The sequence below is a fragment of the Arachis ipaensis genome, chromosome B02 (genome assembly GCF_000816755.2).
Source record: "Arachis ipaensis cultivar K30076 chromosome B02, Araip1.1, whole genome shotgun sequence".
Taxonomy (NCBI): domain Eukaryota; kingdom Viridiplantae; phylum Streptophyta; class Magnoliopsida; order Fabales; family Fabaceae; genus Arachis; species Arachis ipaensis.
In genome coordinates this window covers 86,170,441-86,189,638 of record NC_029786.2, presented here as the reverse complement: position 1 = coordinate 86,189,638, position 19,198 = coordinate 86,170,441, and the positions used below count along the sequence as shown (strand labels likewise).

General features: G+C 32.3%; 1 protein-coding gene across 2 annotated transcripts in view; it reads right to left on the bottom strand.

The window, feature by feature from the left end:
• The window catches only part of LOC107625589 (serine carboxypeptidase-like 2), a 26,165-nt gene continuing 7,382 nt past the window's right edge, over positions 416-19,198 (bottom strand). For both annotated transcript variants that reach the window (XM_021116092.1, XM_016328268.2), the window contains exons 11-14: positions 3,357-3,469; positions 3,122-3,235; positions 741-786; positions 416-621 (exon numbers count right to left, since the gene is read on the bottom strand). In XM_021116092.1, coding sequence (XP_020971751.1) covers positions 538-621; positions 741-786; positions 3,122-3,235; positions 3,357-3,469 — 357 coding nt within the window. In that variant the 3' untranslated portion in view covers positions 416-537. The remainder of the gene's footprint in view (positions 622-740; positions 787-3,121; positions 3,236-3,356; positions 3,470-19,198) is intronic.

Here is a 19,198-nt window from a genome sequence, read left to right as displayed (position 1 = left end):
TCTTGCAACCCAAGAATCTGAGTTGCTTTCATAATGAGGGTCAAATAAGTTAATATGGTTGTCACTGATTTAACAGACTGGTGACTTAAGGAACAAGTAATTTGTTAGTCTGTGATCTCTAGATAACTATAATACCCTTATGTTTTGACTTTTTAGTAATAGATACTAGATAGATTGAGATATACTCAAATACTAGTGTGAATTACAACTCTTACCAATACAAAATCATCTTAGTTTTCTCTGTTTCTTTCAATCTTCTTTGCTGCATAATTCTGCAGCTCAGTTTCATATTAGCAATCCTATAATCCCATCTGTTGAAATTCTTCTAATAAGGTAGCAATTATTTTGTTCCTCAGGATTCGGGAGACAATAATTCTCCACAATAGGGATAAAATTTCTCTATTAGTATAGAATATAGTTGAACACTTAGTACACAGAATAGTTACACATTATATTATTTGATTTTTTACAAGTAATCATAGATGAATGAGCATCATCTCATGTGTAACTAGTTTTGTAACATTTTAGTTATTAAAGTCATAAAGGGGCATTAGAGAGCCACCTAGAGAACATGGCTAAACATTCATCTGGTTTGTACTCAGCAGCTGTATGCCCTCCACCCTATTATTACATATGAAGAAAAAAAGAAATGGAAAAATTTCCAAAATAGAGAGACACCACAAGAAAAAAAAAGGACTTTTTTTTTATCTAAATTAAAGAATTAATGTTTTTTTCTTTACCTTCACAGTTGCAAACGTCATTTGATTTGAGTAAGTCCTTGTAAACCTGCTCAAGAGACAAATTATTTATACATGCTCAATGTCTTGGAGTGTTTTAAGAAATAATAATGTTATGTAAACAATTCCTTTCGACGATTATACAAAGCAAATACGCAAAAATAAGATACAAGGTACTAATATACTGTTGGAAGAATCTATTCTATTATATATTTTTTATTTTACAACTAAAATGTGCCATATGTCACTTTTTTATTATAATTGAAATCAAATCTTTTCCTCCAAAATTAAAGAATTTTCCTCTCTTCCTTATTAATTTTACAACTAAAATATGTCACATGTCACTACCTCATTGTAATTGAAATTAAATCTTTCCCTCCAAAATTAAAGAATTCTTCCCTCCTCCATACTAATTTTACAACCAAAATGTGCCACATGTCACTCCCTCATTACAATTGAAATCAAATCTTTCCCTCCAAAATTAAAGAGTTCTCCACTCCTCCATCTTCTTTTCTCTATCTCTCTCATTCCTTCAACCATTTTATCTATTTTATATATCATTATTAATATCAATGACTAATTACTAATTTGACAATCAAAATGTACAACCTGACATTCTTTAATTGCATTAAAATTAAAATTAAAATATTAAAACTGAAATTGAAATATACCTATATTATGTATCATATATTACTATCTAATTTAATAATCAAATGTGTCACATGACAATCTCTTATTAAAATTGAGCGAAAATATTTTTTTTCAAAATTAATAAACTCTCTTTCTAAATTCTCTCATCTATCTCTCTCTATTTTTCTATTTCTTTCTACCATTTTTACTCTATATATAATTTATATTTTATATTAGTAATTTGACAAATCAAAATATGTCATCTGATATTTTTTTATTACAATTAAAATAAAATTTTTTCTTCCAAAATTAACAAACTCTCACTCTCATTCTTCATCTTTATCGTTCTCTCTCTTTTCTCTCATTCTCTATTTTTTCTACCTTTCTATTCTACAAAAAATAAAATTAACAAAATAATATAATTCAAATAAAAAATATTATTATTATTATATACATATTTTTTAGTTTTTTATTTAGTTTTAAAATTTTACCGCTTATCTTTTTAATCTATATTTTCATTTCTTTTCTTTCAAATATTTATTATATATAATTTAGAGAGAATACTAATGTTATAATTAAAAGTTAGAATCAAGATTCAATTATTTCAAAAAAAAAGTTTTGAGTTAATTTTATAACTATCAGTATAATTTTTTATGCTAATATCTAATTATTTTTTTATATATATAAAGAAAAAAATATTATTTTTAAATAACAAGTATAAAAATTAATTATTTCTATTTGTGCAACAGACTTAACACCTAATTAAATGTAAAAGTATACACGTTAAATTGTTTCAAATTTTAGATAACGAATGTTAAGATTAATTATTAATAAAAAATTAGACTTTTTCATATAAAAATAATAACTAAAAATCTTATTATTTAATTTTTTATCTATAGATACCTTGATCTTCTTAGCCAGAGACTTTTGTCAATCTACGACTTTTTTTTATAAAAGTAGTTTGATTTTATAAATTTTTTGTGCCATACATAATCTATACTGTTAGAATAAAGTGAACCGTAATTTTAAAAAATATATATCCCGTAATATTATTACGGGTAAAAATACTAGTAAATATATATATCAGTCATGCTACATGTACACCAAAAGTTAGCCATAAAATCAGTTATTAATTTAAAATATTTATTTAAATATAAAATATACATTAAAAATAAGTTAAATAATACATATATTTATACATAAATATATAACGACTTTGGTAACTAATTTTTTTATGTGCATCTAGTACTTTTTATAAACCTATATTGCATATATCACTGATCATCATAGGTAAAATAACTCATTATACCCTCACAGTAAACTTCACATCGTTATAGTCATAGGCTTTAATTAAAATGATTATTAACTCATAATTTACATAGAATGGTTACTACCATAGTAACCACAAACATAGGCACTATAAAACTAGCTTCAATATATATCATATTATAAAGAGTAAAGTAACAAATAAGTTTCTAAAGATTTATACTTTAAATATATTAGTCTTTGAAAAAAAAAAATACCGATAAAATCCTCTATAATAGTAGATGTGGACACATTACTTTTAAATTAACCTCTATAACTAAAATAGAAAGTCTTAATTTAAATTAACTTGTCTACATTTGCTATTATAAAAGACTTTATTGGTATTTTTTTTATTTTCAGGATTAATTTATTTGAAATATAAATATTCAAAAGTTTATTTGTTACTTTCTTCTCTTATATAATATAAAGGCTAAAAGGTTCATGCATACCCTGCAACTTGGCCATTTACAAGCCATGGCCTCCAATCATCGAAAATGGAGTAGTTTAGAGCTCTTATCCATGCTTGAGTCGATAAGAAAGGAACAACTAAGTCGTGATCGCCGCTGTCAAAACAATAATTATTTCCCCATGAAATCAGCTTGGTTGCCAATATCCCAAGAAATTAAAGCCAAAAGAAAGATACTCAAATTGTTATTTCAAACTCGAAGCGTCTAGAAACCTTACCTGAATATCAAGGAACGGTAGCCTTTTGCACTGAGATTTACATGAAATTCGAAGCTGCTAGTGATGTCGAAGTCAAAATCAGTAGTGTAACACCGTTTCCATTTTCCTATTTCCTGTGAAGCATTCATTTAGCTTTGGTAAATTCATGTGCATGATATATCCATTAAATGCTTAGTGCTTAGGCTTCTTTGGTGATCTAGGTTATTATGAATTAATTATATATTTAGGTTAATTTTTAATTATAAAAACCAAGAAAATACGTGTTTGTTGTTAAGAAATACTAATGTAAAGAAAGCTAGATTGAATAATGTTAAAGAAAAGAACAATGCTAAATAATTAACAAAATGTATTAGTTTTGGCCAACATTATTTAGCCAACAAAAGTATATATATAGTAAATTCTAAATCCAAAATTCAAATAGTATAAAAACAAAATATTGATCTAAAATATTGACCAATAATATTGACAAAAAATATTGACCTCCTAACATTTCTTTTAAAAAAATGTGTTGATTGTCAAAAAATACTAACAGATATACTCAGCAGCTGGATTGAACTATCTCACTATATATAATAGAAGAGCAGTACATGATTCATTGTTCGACAAGTGTCCAGCCTTTATAATTGACATGTGGCGTAGTGAAAGGATAAGGGCATCAAAGTAAATAACAGTTGTTTAGATGTCAAATTTGAACTGTGTTGTGTACATATAAATTGAATGACAAAACCCTAATATGAACAATTGTTAGCGTCCACTGTATTTCAAAATTCAAAAACACTCCTCCCTCATCAAATCTCTCTCCATCTGTCTCTCCATCATCCAGTACCAAAGCTCTGTACTATCACCGGAGCAAACACAAAAACTTTGCTCGCGATGCAAACAGAGGAACCGTTGGTAGAAACTTTTCATTTGTTCGCGAAAACCGAAGCTCCATCCGTTCGCACGGTTACTCATCATGGATAGCTGTCGTTGGCAGTGTTGCAGAGGTAATTTATTTTTTAAGAGTTAGAATAGTTATACAAATCGTTGTATTTATGCAAAATCAATAAAACTGAGAAAGTGTTTCTTTAGCACAGTTAATGGACTCAGAATGGATCTCAGATTCAGTTTTAGAGCTTGAATGATTCTTGATCTATTACTTTAATGTATGTAATGTTCAAATATGGCGTCAGAGCTCATCTTGAAGGAGCTCAAAGATTTGCAGAAGGACCCTCCTACGTTGTGTAGATTAGGTTAGCTTCCTCAACAACATCCATCCTTTTTATCCTTTGGGTTATTTTGAAAATTATTATTTAGCTTTAACACTGTGGGAAAATTTAAAAAATTTTTCATTTTCCAAATTTGAGATAAGCAATCTTTGATGGCCCTTTCATTGTTTCATTGATTCTCAGAGAAGTTGGTGCTTACATTTTCATTTTTACTGTTTTCATCTCTTTAATCACATTATACATGCTTTCAGGAAGAACTATCAGTAAAATGATTAAAATTTTTGGAGTCCCCACATGCTATCTATCTAAAGGCTAAGCTTGAAGAACCTATCTTGGGACACAACCTGTTTGAAGAAGCCTTTATAATCGACATGTGGCGCAGTGAAAGGATAAGGGCATAAAAGTAAATAACAGTTGTTTAGATGTCAAATTTAAACTGTGTTGTGTACATATAAATTGAATGACAAAATCCTAATCTGAACATTTGTTAGTGGCCACTGTATTTCAAAATTCAAAAATACTCCTCCCTCATTGGATCTCTCTCCATCAGTCTCTCCATCTGCCAGTACCAAATCTATGCACTATCACCGGAGCAAACACAGAAACTTTGCTCGCGATGCAAACAAAAGAACCGTCGATAGAGATTCTTCATTTGTTCGCGAAAATCGAAGCTCCATCAGTTCGCACAGTTACTCATCATGGATGGTTGTCGTTGGCGGTGTTGCAGAGGTAATTTATTTTTTAAGAGTTAGAATAGTTACACAAATTGTTGTGTTTATGCAAAATCAATGAAACTGAGAAAGTGTTTCTTTAGCATAGTTAATAAACTCATAATGGATCTCAGATTCAGTTTTAGAGCTTAAATGATTCTTGATCTATTATTTTTAACGTATGTAATGTTCAGATACGGCGTCAGAGCACATCTTGAAGGAGCTTAAGGATTTGCAGAAGGACCCTCCTATGTTGTGTAGAATGGGTTAGCTTCCTCAACCACATCCATCATTTTTATCTTTTCAGTTATTGTGAAAATTATTATTTAGCTTTAACACTGTGGAAAAATTTAAAAAAAATTTTATTTTTCTAATCTGAGATAAGCAATCTTTGATGGCCCTTTCATTGTTTTTCTGATTCTCAGAGAAGTTGGTGCTTACTTTTTCATTTTTATTGTTTTCATCTCTTTAATCACATTATACATGCTTTCAGGAAGAACTATCAATAAAGTGATTAGAATTTTTGGAGTCCCCACATGCTATCTATCTAAAGGCAAAGTTTGAAGAAGCTATCCTAGGACACAACCTATTTGAAAAAGCCTTTATAATCGACATGTGGGGCAGTGAAAGGATAAGGACATCAAAGTAAATAACATTTGTTTAGATGTCAAATTTAAACTGTGTTGTGTACATATAAATTGAATGACAAAACCCTAATCTGAACATTTGTTAGCGGCCACTGTATTTCAAAATTCAAAAACACTCCTCCCTCGTCAGATATCTCTCCATCCGCCTCTCCATCTGCTAGTACCGAAGCTCTGCAGTATCACTAGAGTAAACACAGAAACTTTGCTCGCGATGCAAACAGAGGAACCGTCGGTAGAGACTTTTCACCTGTTCGCACAAACCAAAGCTCCATCCGTTCGCATATAGCTACTCATCATGGATGGCTGTCGTTGGCAGTGTTGCAGAGGTAATTTATTTTTTAAGAGTTAGAATAGTTACACAAATCGTTGTGTTTATGCAAAATCAATGAAACTCAGAAAGTGTTTCTTTAGCAAAGTTAATGGACTCAGAATGGATCTCAGATTCAGTTTTAGAGCTTGAATGATTCTTGATCTATTACTTTAATGTATGTAATATTCAGATACGGCGTCGGAGCCCATCTTGAAGGAGCTCAAAGATTTGCAGAAGGACCCTCCTACGTTCTGTAGAATGGATTAGCTTCCTCAACCACATCCATCTTTTTTATCCTTTGGGTTATTTTAAAAATTATTATTTAGCTTTAACATACACTGTGGGAAAATTTTAAAAATTTTCATTTTTCTAATCTGAGATAAGCAATCTTTGATTGCCATTTCATTGTTTCACTGATTCTCAGAGAAGTTGGTGCTTACTTTTTCATTTTTATTGTTTTCATCTCATTAATCACGTTATACATGCTTTCCGGAAGAACTATCAGTAAAGTGATTGGAATTTTTGGAGTTCCCACATGCTATCTATCTAAAGGCTAAGCTTGAAGAAGCTATCTTGAGACACAACCTGTTTGAAGAAGCCTTTATAATCGACATGTGGCGCAGTGAAAGGATAAGGGCATCAAAGTAAATAACAGTTGTTTAGATGTCAAATTTGAACTGTGTTGTGTACATATAAATTTTCTGAAAAAAACCCTAATCTATACAATATTTAACGACCACTGTATTTCAAAATTCAAAAACACTCCTACCTCATCAAATCTCTCTCCATCTGCTAGTACCGAAGCTCTGCACTATCACCGGAGCAAACACAGAAACTTTGCTCGCGATGCAAACGGAGGAACTGTCGATAGCCATTTTTCATCTGTTCGCGAAAATCGAAGCTCCATCCGTTCGCACAGTTACTCATCATGAATGGCTGTCATTGGCGGTGTTGCAGAGGTAATTTATTTTTTAAGAGTTAGAATGGTTACACAAATCGTTGTGTTTATGCAAAATCAATTAAACTGAGAAAGTGTTTCTTTATCACAGTTAATGAACTCAGAATGGATCTCAGATTCAGTTTTATATCTTGAATGACTCTTGATCTATTACTTTAATGTATGTAATGTTCAGATACGGCGTCGGAGAGCATCTTGAAGGAGCTCAAAGATTTGCAGAAGGACCCTCCTATGTTGTGTAGAATGGGTTAGCTTCCTCAATCACATCCATCATTTTTATCCTTCGGATTATTTTGAAAATTATTATTTAGCTTTAACACTGTGGGAAAATCTAAAAAATTTTCATTTTCCAAATTTGAGATAAGCAATCTTTGATGGCCCTTTCATTGTTTCATTGATTTTCAGAAAAGTTGGTGCTTACTTTTTCATTTTTACTGTTTTCATCTCTTTAATCACATTATACATGCTTTTAGGAAGAACTATCAGTAAAATGATTAAAATTTTTGGAGTCCCCACATGCTATCTATCTAAAGGCTAAGCTTGAAGAACCTATCTTGAAACACAACCTGTTTGAAGAAGCCTTTATAATCGACATGTGGCGCAGTGAAAGGATAAGGGCATCAAAGTAAATAACAGTTGTTTAGATGTCAAATTTAAACTGTGTTGTGTACATATAAATTGAATGATAAAACCCTAATCTGAACATTTGTTAGCGGCCACTGTATTTCAAAATTCAAAAACACTTCTCCCTCAATGGATCTCTCTCCATCTGTCTCTCCATCTACTAGTACCAAATCTCTGCACTATCACCGGAGCAAACACAGAAACTTTGTTCGCGATGCAAACAGAAGAACCGTCGATAGAGATTCTTCATCTGTTCGTGAAAACCGAAGCTCCCTCAGTTCGCACAGTTACTCATCATGGATGGCTGTCGTTGGCGGTGTTGCAGAGGTAATTTATTTTTTAAGAGTTAGAATAGTTACACAAATTGTTGTGTTTATGCAAAATCAATGAAACTGAGAAAGTGTTTCTTTAGCATAGTTAATGAACTCAGAATGGATCTCAGATTCAGTTTTAGAGCTTAAATGATTCTTGATCTATTATTTTAACGTATGTAATGTTCAGATACGGCGTCAGAGCGCATCTTGAAGGAGCTCAAAGATTTGCAGAAGGACCCTCCTACGTTGTGTAGAATGGGTTAGCTTCCTCAACCACATCCATCTTTTTTATCTTTTGGGTTATTTTGAAAATTATTAATTGGCTTTAACACTGTGGAAAAATTTTAAAAATTTTCATTTTTCTAATCTGAGATAAGCAATCTTTGATGGCCCTATCATTGTTTCATTGATTCTTAGAGAAGTTGGTGCTTACTTTTTCATTTTTATTGTTTTCATCTCTTTAATCACATTATACATGCTTTTAGGAAGAACTATCAGTAAAGTGATTAGAATTTTTGGAGTCCCCACATGCTATCTATCTAAAGGCTAAGTTTGAAGAAGCTATCTTAGGACACAACCTGTTTGAAAAAGCCTTTATAATCGACATGTGGCGCAGTGAAAGGATAAGGACATCAAAGTAAATAACATTTGTTTAGATGTCAAATTTAAACTGTGTTGTGTACATATAAATTGAATGACAAAACCCTAATCTGAACATTTGTTTGCGGCCACTGTATTTCAAAATTCAAAAACACTCCTCCCTCGTCAGATATCTCTCCATCAGTCTCTCCATCTGCCAGTACCAAAGCTCTGCATTATCACCAGAGCAAACACAGAAACTTTGCTCGCGATGCAAACAGAGGAACCGTCGGTAGAGACTTTTCATCTATTCGCAAAAATCGAAGCTCCATCCCTTCGCACAGCTACTCGTTATGGATGGCTGTCGTTGGCAGTGTTGCAGAGGTAATTTATTTTTTAAGAGTTAGAATAGTTACACAAATCGTTGTGTTTATGCAAAATCAATGAAACTGAGAAAGTGTTTCTTTAGCAAAGTTAATGAACTCAGAATGGATCTCAGATTTAGTTTTAGAGCTTGAATGATTCTTGATCTATTACTTTAATGTATGTAATATTCAGATATGGCGTCGGAGCCCATCTTGAAGGAGCTCAAAGATTTGCAGAAGGTCCCTCCTACGTTGTGTAGAATGGGTTAGCTTCCTCAATCACATCCATCTTTTTTATCCTTTGGGTTATTTTGAAAATTATTATTTAGCTTTAACACTGTGGAAAAATTTAAAAAATTTTCATTTTTCTAATATGAGATAAGCAATATTTTATGGCCATTTCATTGTTTCACTGACTCTCAGAGAAGCTGGTGCTTACTTTTTCATTTTTATTGTTTTCATCTCATTAATCACGTTATACATGCTTTCAGGAAGAACTATCAGTAAAGTGATTGGAATTTTTGGAGTCCCCACATGCTATCTATCTAAAGGCTAATCTTGAAGAAGCTATCTTGAAACACAACCTGTTTGAAGAAGCCTTTATAATCGACATGTGGCGCAGTGAAAGGATAAGGGCATCAAAGTAAATAACAGTTGTTTAGTTGTCAAATTTGAAATGTGTTGTGTACATATAAATTGACTGAAAAAACCCTAATCTATACAATATTTAGCGGCCACTGTATTTCAAAATTCAAAAACACTCCTCCCTCATCAGATCTTTCTCCATTTATCTCTCCATATGCCAGTACCGAAGCTCTGCACTATCACCGGAGCAAACACAGAAACTTTGCTCGCGATGCAAACGGAGGAACTGTCGATAGCCATTTTTCATCTGTTCGCGAAAACCAAAGCTCCATCCGTTCGCACAGTTACTCATCATGAATGGCTGTCATTGGCGGTGTTGCAGAGGTAATTTATTTTTTAAGAGTTAGAATGGTTACACAAATTATTGTGTTTATGCAAAATCAATGAAACTGAGAAAGTGTTTCTTTATCACAGTTATTGAACTCAGAATGGATCTCAGATTCAGTTTTATATCTTGAATGACTCTTGATCCATTACTTTAATGTGTGTAATGTTCAGATACGGTGTCGGAGCGCATCTTGAAGGAGCTCAGAGATTTGCAGAAGGACCCTCCTACGTTGTGTAGAATGGGTTAGCTTCCTCAATCACATCCATCTTTTTTATCCTTTGGGTTATTTTAAAAATTATTATTTAGCTTTAACACTGTGTGAAAATTTAAAAAATTTTCATTTTTCTAATTTGAGATAAGCAATCTTTGATGACCCTATCATTGTTTCATTGATTCTCAGAGAAGTTGGTGTTTTACTGTTTTCATCTCTTTAATCACATTATACATGCTTTCAGGAAGAACTGTAAGTAAAGTAATTGGAATTTTTGGATTCCCCACATGCTATCTATCTAAAGGCTAAGCTTGAAGAAGCTATCTTGAAACACAACCTGTTTGAAGAAGCCTTTGTAATCGACATGTGGCGCAGTGAAAGGATAAGGGCATCAAAGTAAATAACAGTTGTTTAGATGTCAAATTTGAACTATTTTGTGTACATATAAATTGACTGTAAAAACCCTAATCTATACAATATTTAGCGGCCACTGTATTTCAAAATTCAAAAACACTCCTCCCTCATCAGATCTCTCTCCATCTCCTAGTACCGAAGCTCTGCACTATCCCCGAAGCAAATACAGAAACTTTGCTCACGATGCAAACTGAGGAACCGTCAGTAGAGACTTTTTATTTGTTTGCAAATTCGCACAGTTACTCATCATGGATGGTTGTCGTTGGCGGTGTTTCAGAGGTACTTTATTTTTTAAGAGTTAGAATAGTTACACAAATCGTTGTGTTTATACAAAATCAATGAAACTGAGAAAGTGTTTCTTTAGCACAATTAATGAACTCAGAATGGATCTCAGATTCAGTTTTAGAGCTTGAATGACTCTTGATCTATTACTTTAATGTATGTAATGTTCAGATACGGCGTCGGAGCGCATCTTGAAGGAGCTCAAAGATTTGCAGAAGGACCCTCCGCCGTTGTGTAGAATGGGTTAGCTTCCTCAATCACATCCATCTTTTTTATCATTTGGGTTATTTTGAAAATTATTATTTAGCTTTAACACTGTGGGAAAATTTAAAAAATTTTCATTCTTCTAATTTGAGATAAGCAATCTTTGATGGCCCTATCATTGTTTCATTGATTCTCAGAGAAGTTTGTGCTTACTTTTTCATTTTTACTATTTTCATCTCTTTAATCACATTATACATGCTTTCAGGAAGGACTATCAGTAAAGTGATTGAAATTTTTGGAGTCCCCACATGCTATCTATCTAAAGGATAAGCTTGAAGAAGCTATCTTGGGACACAACCTGTTTGAAGAAGCCTTTATAATCGACATCTGGCGCAGTGAAAGGATAAGGGCATCAAAGATAATAACACTTATTTAGATGTCAAATTTAAACTGTGTTGTGTACATATAAATTGAATGACAAAACCCTAATATGAACATTTGTTAGCGGCCACTGTATTTCAAAATTCAAAAACACTCCTCCCTCATCAGATCTCTCTCCATCCGTCTCCTTATCTGCCAGTACCAAAGCTCTGCACTATCACCGGAGAAAATACAGAAACTTTGCTCGCGATCCAAACTGAGGAAAGCTCCGTAGAGACTTTTCATCTGTTTGCAAAAAACGTAGCTCTATCCGTTCGCATAGTTACTCATCATGGATGGCTGTCGTTGGCGGTGTTGCAGAGGTAATTTATTTATTAAGAGTTAGAATAGTTACACAAATCGTTGTGTTTATGCAAAATCAATGAAACTGAGAAAGTGTTTCTTTAGCACAGTTAATGAACTCAGAATGGATCTCAAATTAAGTTTTGGAGCTTGAATGACTCTTGATCTATTACTTTAATATATGTATTGTTCAGATACAGCGTCAGAGCGCATTTTGATGAAGCTCAAAGATTTGTAAAAGGACTCTCCAACATTGTGTAGAATGGGTTAGCTTCCTCAACCACATCCTTCTTTTTTATCCTTTGGGTTATTTTGAATATTATTATTAAGCTTTAACACTGTGGAAAAATTTAAAAAGTTTTCATTCTTCTAATTTGAGATAAGCAATCTTTGATGGCCCTATCATTGTTTCATTGATTCTCAGAGAAGTTGGTGCTTACTTTTTCATTTTTATTGTTTTCATCTCTTTAATCATATTATACATGCTTTCAGGAAGAACTATCAGTAAAGTGATTGGAATTTTTGGAGTCCACACATGCTATCTATCTAAAGGATAAGCTTGAAGAAGCTATCTTGGGACACAACCTGTTTGAAGAAGCCTTTATAATCGACATGTGGCGCAGTGACAGGTTAAGGGCATCAAAGTAAACAACACTTGTTTAGATGTCAAATTTAAACTGTGTTGTGTAGATATAAATTGAATGACAAAACCCAAATCTGAACTTTTGTTAGCGGCCACTGTATTTTAAAATTAAAAAATATTCCTCCATCATCAGATCTCTCTCCTTCTGTCTATCCATCTGCCAGTATCGAAGCTCTGCACTATCACCGGAGAAAACACAGAAACTTTGCTCGCAATGCAAACATAGGAACCGTCGGTAGAGACTTTTTATCTGTTCGCGAAAACTGAAGCTCCATCCGTTCGCACAGTTACTCATCATGGACGGCTGTCGTTGGCGATGTTGCAGAGGTAATTTATTTTTTAAGAGTTATAATAGTTACACAAACTGTGTTTATGCAAAATCAATGAAACCGAGAAAGTGTTTCTTTAGCACAGTTAATGAACTCAGATGGATCTCAGATTAAGTTTTAGAGCTTGAATGATTCTTGATCTATTACTTTAATGTATGTAATATTTGGATACGGCATCGGAACGCATCTTGAAGGAGTTCAAAGATTTGCAGAAGGACCCTCCTACGTTGTGTAGAATGGGTTAGCTTCCTCAACCCCATCAATAAAGTGATTGGAATTTTTGGAGTCTCCACATGCTATCTATCTAAAGGCTAAGCTTGAAGAAGCTATCTCTGGACACAACCTGTTTGAAGAGGCCTTTATAATCGACATGTGGCACAATGAAAGGATAAGGGCATCAAAGTAAATAATAGTTGTTTAGGTGTCAAATTTAAACTGTGTTGTGTACATATAAATTAAATGACAAAACCCTAATTTGAACATTTGTTAGCGGCCATTGTATTTTAAAATTCAAAAACACTCCTCCCTCATCAGATCTCTCTCCACTCGTCTCTCCATCTGCCAGTACCGAAGCTCTGCACTATCACCGGAGCAAACAAAAAAACTTTGCTCGCGATGCAAACATAGGAACCGTTAGTAGAGACTTTTCATCTGTTCACGAAAACCGAAGCTCCATCCGTTCGCACAGTTACTCATCATGGATGCTTGTCGTTGGCAGTGTTGCAGAGGTAATTTATTTTTGAAGAATTAGAATAGTTACAAAAATCGTTGTGTTTATGCAAAATCAATGAAACTGAGAAAGTGTTTCTTTAGTACAGTTAATGAACTCAGAATTGATCTCAGATTCAGTTTTAGAGCTTGAATGATTCTTGATCTATTACTTTAATGTATGTAATGTTCAGATACGACGTCGGAGCGCATCTTGAAAGAGCTCAAATATTTTCAGAAGGACCCTCCTACATTGTGTAGAATGGGTTAGCTTCCTCAACCACATCCATCTTTTTTATCCTTTGGGTTATTTTGAAAATTATTATTTAGCTTTATCACCGTGGAAAAATTCAAAAAAATTTCATTTTTCCAATTTGAGATAAGCAATCTTTGATGGCCCTTTCAATGTTTCATTGATTCTGAGAGAAGTTGGTGCTTACTTTTTCATTTTTACTATTTTCATCTCTTTAATCACATTATACATGATTTCAGGAAGAACTATCAGTAAAGTGATTGGAATTTTTAGAGTCCCCACATGCTATCTATCTAAAGGCTAAGCTTGAAGAAGCTATCTTGGGACACAACCTATTTGAAGAAGACTTATAATCGACATGTGGTGCAATGAAAGGATAAGGGCATCAAAGTAAATAATATTTGTTTAGATGTCAAATTTAAACTGTGTTGTGTACATATAAATTTAATGACAAAACCCTAATCTAAACATTTGTTAGCGACCACTGTATTTCAAAATTCAAAAACACTCCTCCCTCATCTGATCTCTCTCGATCCGTCACTCCATCTGCCAATACCGAAGCTCTGCACAATCAATGGAGCAAACACAGAAACTTTGCTTGCGATGCAGACAGAGGAACCATCGGTAGAGGCTTTTCATCTGTTTGCGAAAACCAAAGTTCCATTCGTTCGCACAGTTACTCATCATGGATGGCTGTCGTTGGCGGTATTGTAGAGGTAATTTATTTTTTAAGAGTTAGAATAGTTACACAAATCGTTGTGTTTATGCAAAATCAATGAAACTGAGAAAGTATTTCTTTAGCACAGTTAATAAACTCAGGATGGACCTCAGATTCAGTTTTAGAGCTTGAATGATTCTTGATCTATTACTTTAATGCATGTAATGTTCAAATATGGCGTCGGAGCGCATCTTGAAGGAGCTCAAAGATTTGCAGAAGGACCCTCCTACGTTGTATTGAATGGGTTAGCTACCTCAACCACATCCATCTTTTTTATCATTTCGGTTATCTTAAAAATTATTATTTAGCTTTAACACTGTTGGAAAATTTAAAAAATTTCATTTTTCTAATCTGAGATAAGTAATTTTTGATGGCCCTTTCATTGTTTCAGTGATTCTCGGAGAAGTTGGTGCTTACTTTTTCATTTTTACAGTTTTCATCTCTTTAATCACATTATACATGCTCTCAGAAAGAACTATCAGTAAAGTGATTGGAATATTTGGAGTCTCCACATGCTATCTATCTAAAGGCTAAGCTTTAAGAAGCTATCCCTGGACACAACCTGTTTGAAGAAGGCTTTATAATCGACATGTGGCGTAGTGAAAGGATAAGGGCATCAAAGTAAATAACGGTTGTTTAGATGTCAAATTTAAACTGTGTTGTGTACATATAAATTGAATGACAAAACCCAAATCTGAACATTTGTTACCGACCACTGTATTTAAAAATTCAAAAACACTCCTCCCTCATCAGATCTCTCTCCATCCGTCTCTCCAACTGCCAGTACCGAAGCTCTGTACTATTACCGGAGCAAACACAAAAACTTTGCTCACGATGCGAACAGTGGAACCGTCAGTAGAGACTTCTTATCTGTTCGCGAAAACTGAAGCTCCATCCATTCGCACAGTTACTCATCATGGATGGCTGTCATTGTCGGTGTTGCTGAGGTAATTTATGTTTTAAGAGTTAGAATATTTACACAAATCGTTGTGTTTATGCAAATTCAATGAAACTGAGAAAGTGTTTCTTTAGCACAGTTAATGAACTTAGAATGGATCTCAGATTCAATTTTAGAGCTTGAATGATTCTTGATCTATTACTTTAATATATGTAATGTTCAAATACGGCGTCGGAGCGCATCTTGAAGGAGCTCAAAGATTTGCAGAAGGACCCTCCTACGTTGTGTAGAATGGGTTAGCTTCCTCAACCACATCAATCTCTTTTATCCTTTGGGTTCTTTTGAAAATTATTATTTAGCTTTAACACTGTGAAAAAATTTAAAAAATTTTCATTTTTCTAATTTGAGATAAGCAATCTTTGATGGCCCTTTCATTGTTTCATTGATTCTCAGAGAAGTTGGTGCTTACTTTTTTTATTTTTACTGTTTTCAACTCTTTAATCACATTATACATGCTTTCAGGAAGAACTATCAGTAAAGTGATTGAAATTTTTGAAGTCTTCACATGCTATCTATCTAAAGGCTAAGCTTTAAGAAGCTATCTTGGGACACAACCTGTTTGATTAAAAAATAGAAGAGCCAAAGAAGATCAATGAAGCAACTGAAGGTAATAATAACGAAGAAGAAGTTAAAAAAGAAGGTGCTGATAAGGAGGGTGTGGAACCAGTGAAGGAACAAGAGGAAAAAAAATAGAATCAGAGAAGAAAAGTGTTGGAGTAGAGAAAGATGTGTCTCTTTGTGGGATACCTCTTCTGCTAAGCAAAGGAGATGAAGGCAGGAATATGGTTCTTCTCAAGTTTCTGAAGGCTAGGGAGTTCAAGATCAATGATGAACAGGTCAATTTTCATTCTAAAAAAGTAAAATAAAAGAAATCTATTTTAAATATTATAGTATGATATTTGTACTCTTTCATACGAATTTGTTAGATCATTGCAAGATAAATAATATGTGAAAATAATGAATTTGGCAAATAAAAGAGACATTTAAAATGATCAGGTGTAGGATATAAAATGGATTTTCATAGGCGGTACGTTGTTTTCTCTTGCTAATTTTTAAAATGTTTATCTGAATAAAATTACAATGAATTTTTGAAAGGAAATTATTTCACAATAGTTTTGCTTTCATTTTTTAATAGATATTATAAAATTGAAGCTGATGGCAAAGTAACTAAACATTATTATTAAGTTTATTAAGTGATTTCTTCTTCATATACTATATATTGACCAAACTTTATATTCATAATTAGCTGTAATTTTTAGTTGCAAATACTTAAAAAGTGTACTCATTTGGAGTAAGGTAGATAATCTATGTTGTTATTACATAATTTTTAGTTAGTTACAATAATTATGTGTAATAATTGAAGATGAAGTTGTTCTTTTCATTTTCATTACACTACATGATGGAGATTGTTTCAAAAGGACTAAAATAAATGTATTTCATGTACTCACATTTTAAGTAGAAAAAGCTTTTGAAAATTGCTCATTTTATAATATTTTGTTATTTTTTTTAAATTGTTCTTTCCATCAAATTCTATAATATTTTATTATATTTTGTTATATTTTTTAGAAAGCATCTAATTATTTGATTAAATGTATATTTTGTTTGCTGTTGCAATTAAAAATTCAAATAATCTTTTTTAAAGCATATTCTTATTCTTGACATATTAAATCCACCATCACTTATGTCACATTATCAATTCATTCTTATTTCCTATGTTAGATATTTTAATCACTTTGACCAAATTAAAAGAGTAGGGTTAACAACTTTTATGTTGCCGTTGGCCATATAGCTATTGTTATTCTCATGACAAATTTACATACTCAAACAATCTACTTTTGTTTAGTTTTTATTGCTTTGATGAATGAAGTAAGAGAGGTTGGTCCTTTCTTTTTTGTTTGTATCTTTTATAAATTTTAGTGTATTATATTTGATGAAAAGGCTTTGTGTACACCACAAAATTAGTCATGACTTAAACTAGATAATATGTTGCTGAAATTTCTTAAGTTTATTGTTTACTTTCTCCCATTATTTTTCCACTATGATATTGTTTGAGCTTCAAAACTCTATTTTACCAAAAATAAGTTACTCAAATCATGACTCCATTTTATTATTGTGACTACTAATTTGTGATATGTAGTTTAATTATGCAATTATCCATTATTATAGAGCAGTAAATAAGGGAAATCTATTGAAAACATGTTTTTGAATCGAGAATATGTGTCACTGCTAGAATGGCATCATATATGAGAATCACTATATGACTTTGGTGGAATCAGTTGATCTTTTAGTTTAGTTTTCTTGAAAGCACTTGGTTTCATTGAAATATTGTGTTATACTTGTTCAACAAATAATATAATTTGCAGATTGTCTAGCTAAACTATAACTATTTCTATGTAGATAGTTTGGGTGAATCTGTTTTGATAGATGATATTGATGATTTGATATGTGAATATGGCTGCAGGCATTCTTTCACCAAGGTTTTTTGCATAGTATTTGTGATGATTTTCTTTTCCATATTTGATGCCCCTTTCTTCTAGCCTATCTTACTCTATTGCAGGAGTTCTCCATTTGTCCTTACAATGAGACGTCAAATTGAACACATGATAAAGTACAAATATATATATTCATTTAACATTAGAAGTTAAAATTATTGCTTAGCGCACTCTATTGTTTTTGCAAGTTTTTAAAATGCATTTTATTCACGAGTTGTGCTAATTAATGATGTGTGATTTTTCATCGGTGATTAGACAAAGAAAATATTTACGTGCAAAGTTTAGAAGTGGTAAGGATGATATGCATGGTGATGAAAAAGAGTAGCATGAAGATAGTATTAGCTTTGGGGAAAAGAGGTACGTCCCTTGAGAACCGTAACTTTTATTATTACAAAACAAGAAATTAATGAATTCACCCATAATGAAGAAGAGTAGCATGAAGATAATAAGCTTGCTTTTCTCTAGATTTATTTTTATTTATATAATAATCTTAGTGAGATAATACTTGGTACCGTTGTTGCTTTCACTTTAAGTGAAAATATTATTTATGGATTACTATAGTCTATAGAGGTATGTAGAGCTCAGTGAATTATGGACTCTTTGAGTGTGCTCATTCCACAAATTAATATCCAGTCGTATTGAGTCTGGTTTTTATAAAGTTGAAAATAGTTATTCTACTCGTTATGAGAAGACATGTTATGTAAAATTCATTCTATGCAAACCACATAAATTAATGTGCCCTCTTGCACCCCACACACAATGAATCTCCTTGAGTTCTTGAATTATAATTTATAATTTTGCAATGAGTTTCTGTTTTTGTGTAATTTTTGGAGAACCGAAACTTTGAATTTATATTTTGAATTATTCAATAACAACAACACTGAAACCTGCACATCCATTTCATGACTTTGGAATTGGACTTAAACAAATGACTTCTCTTTCTAAGGAGTATAACACTTTTGCTTTAGAAGAATATAGAGGAGTAAGTCTACAATACTTTTTTTGTCTAATTAAGACATTTCCTTTGCTAATGTTAACCAGAATTGATGAGTTTGAAATTATATTTTTTTTTTCTGCGGTATAAATGGTATTTGATGCTAACATTTACCTTGATAACTGATAAGGGTAAGAGTAGTTCTTTATATATATTATATAGCATAATGCTCACATTTGAAGAACAGGTTAATTCTTAATTTAATAATTAAGGAAAATAATATTT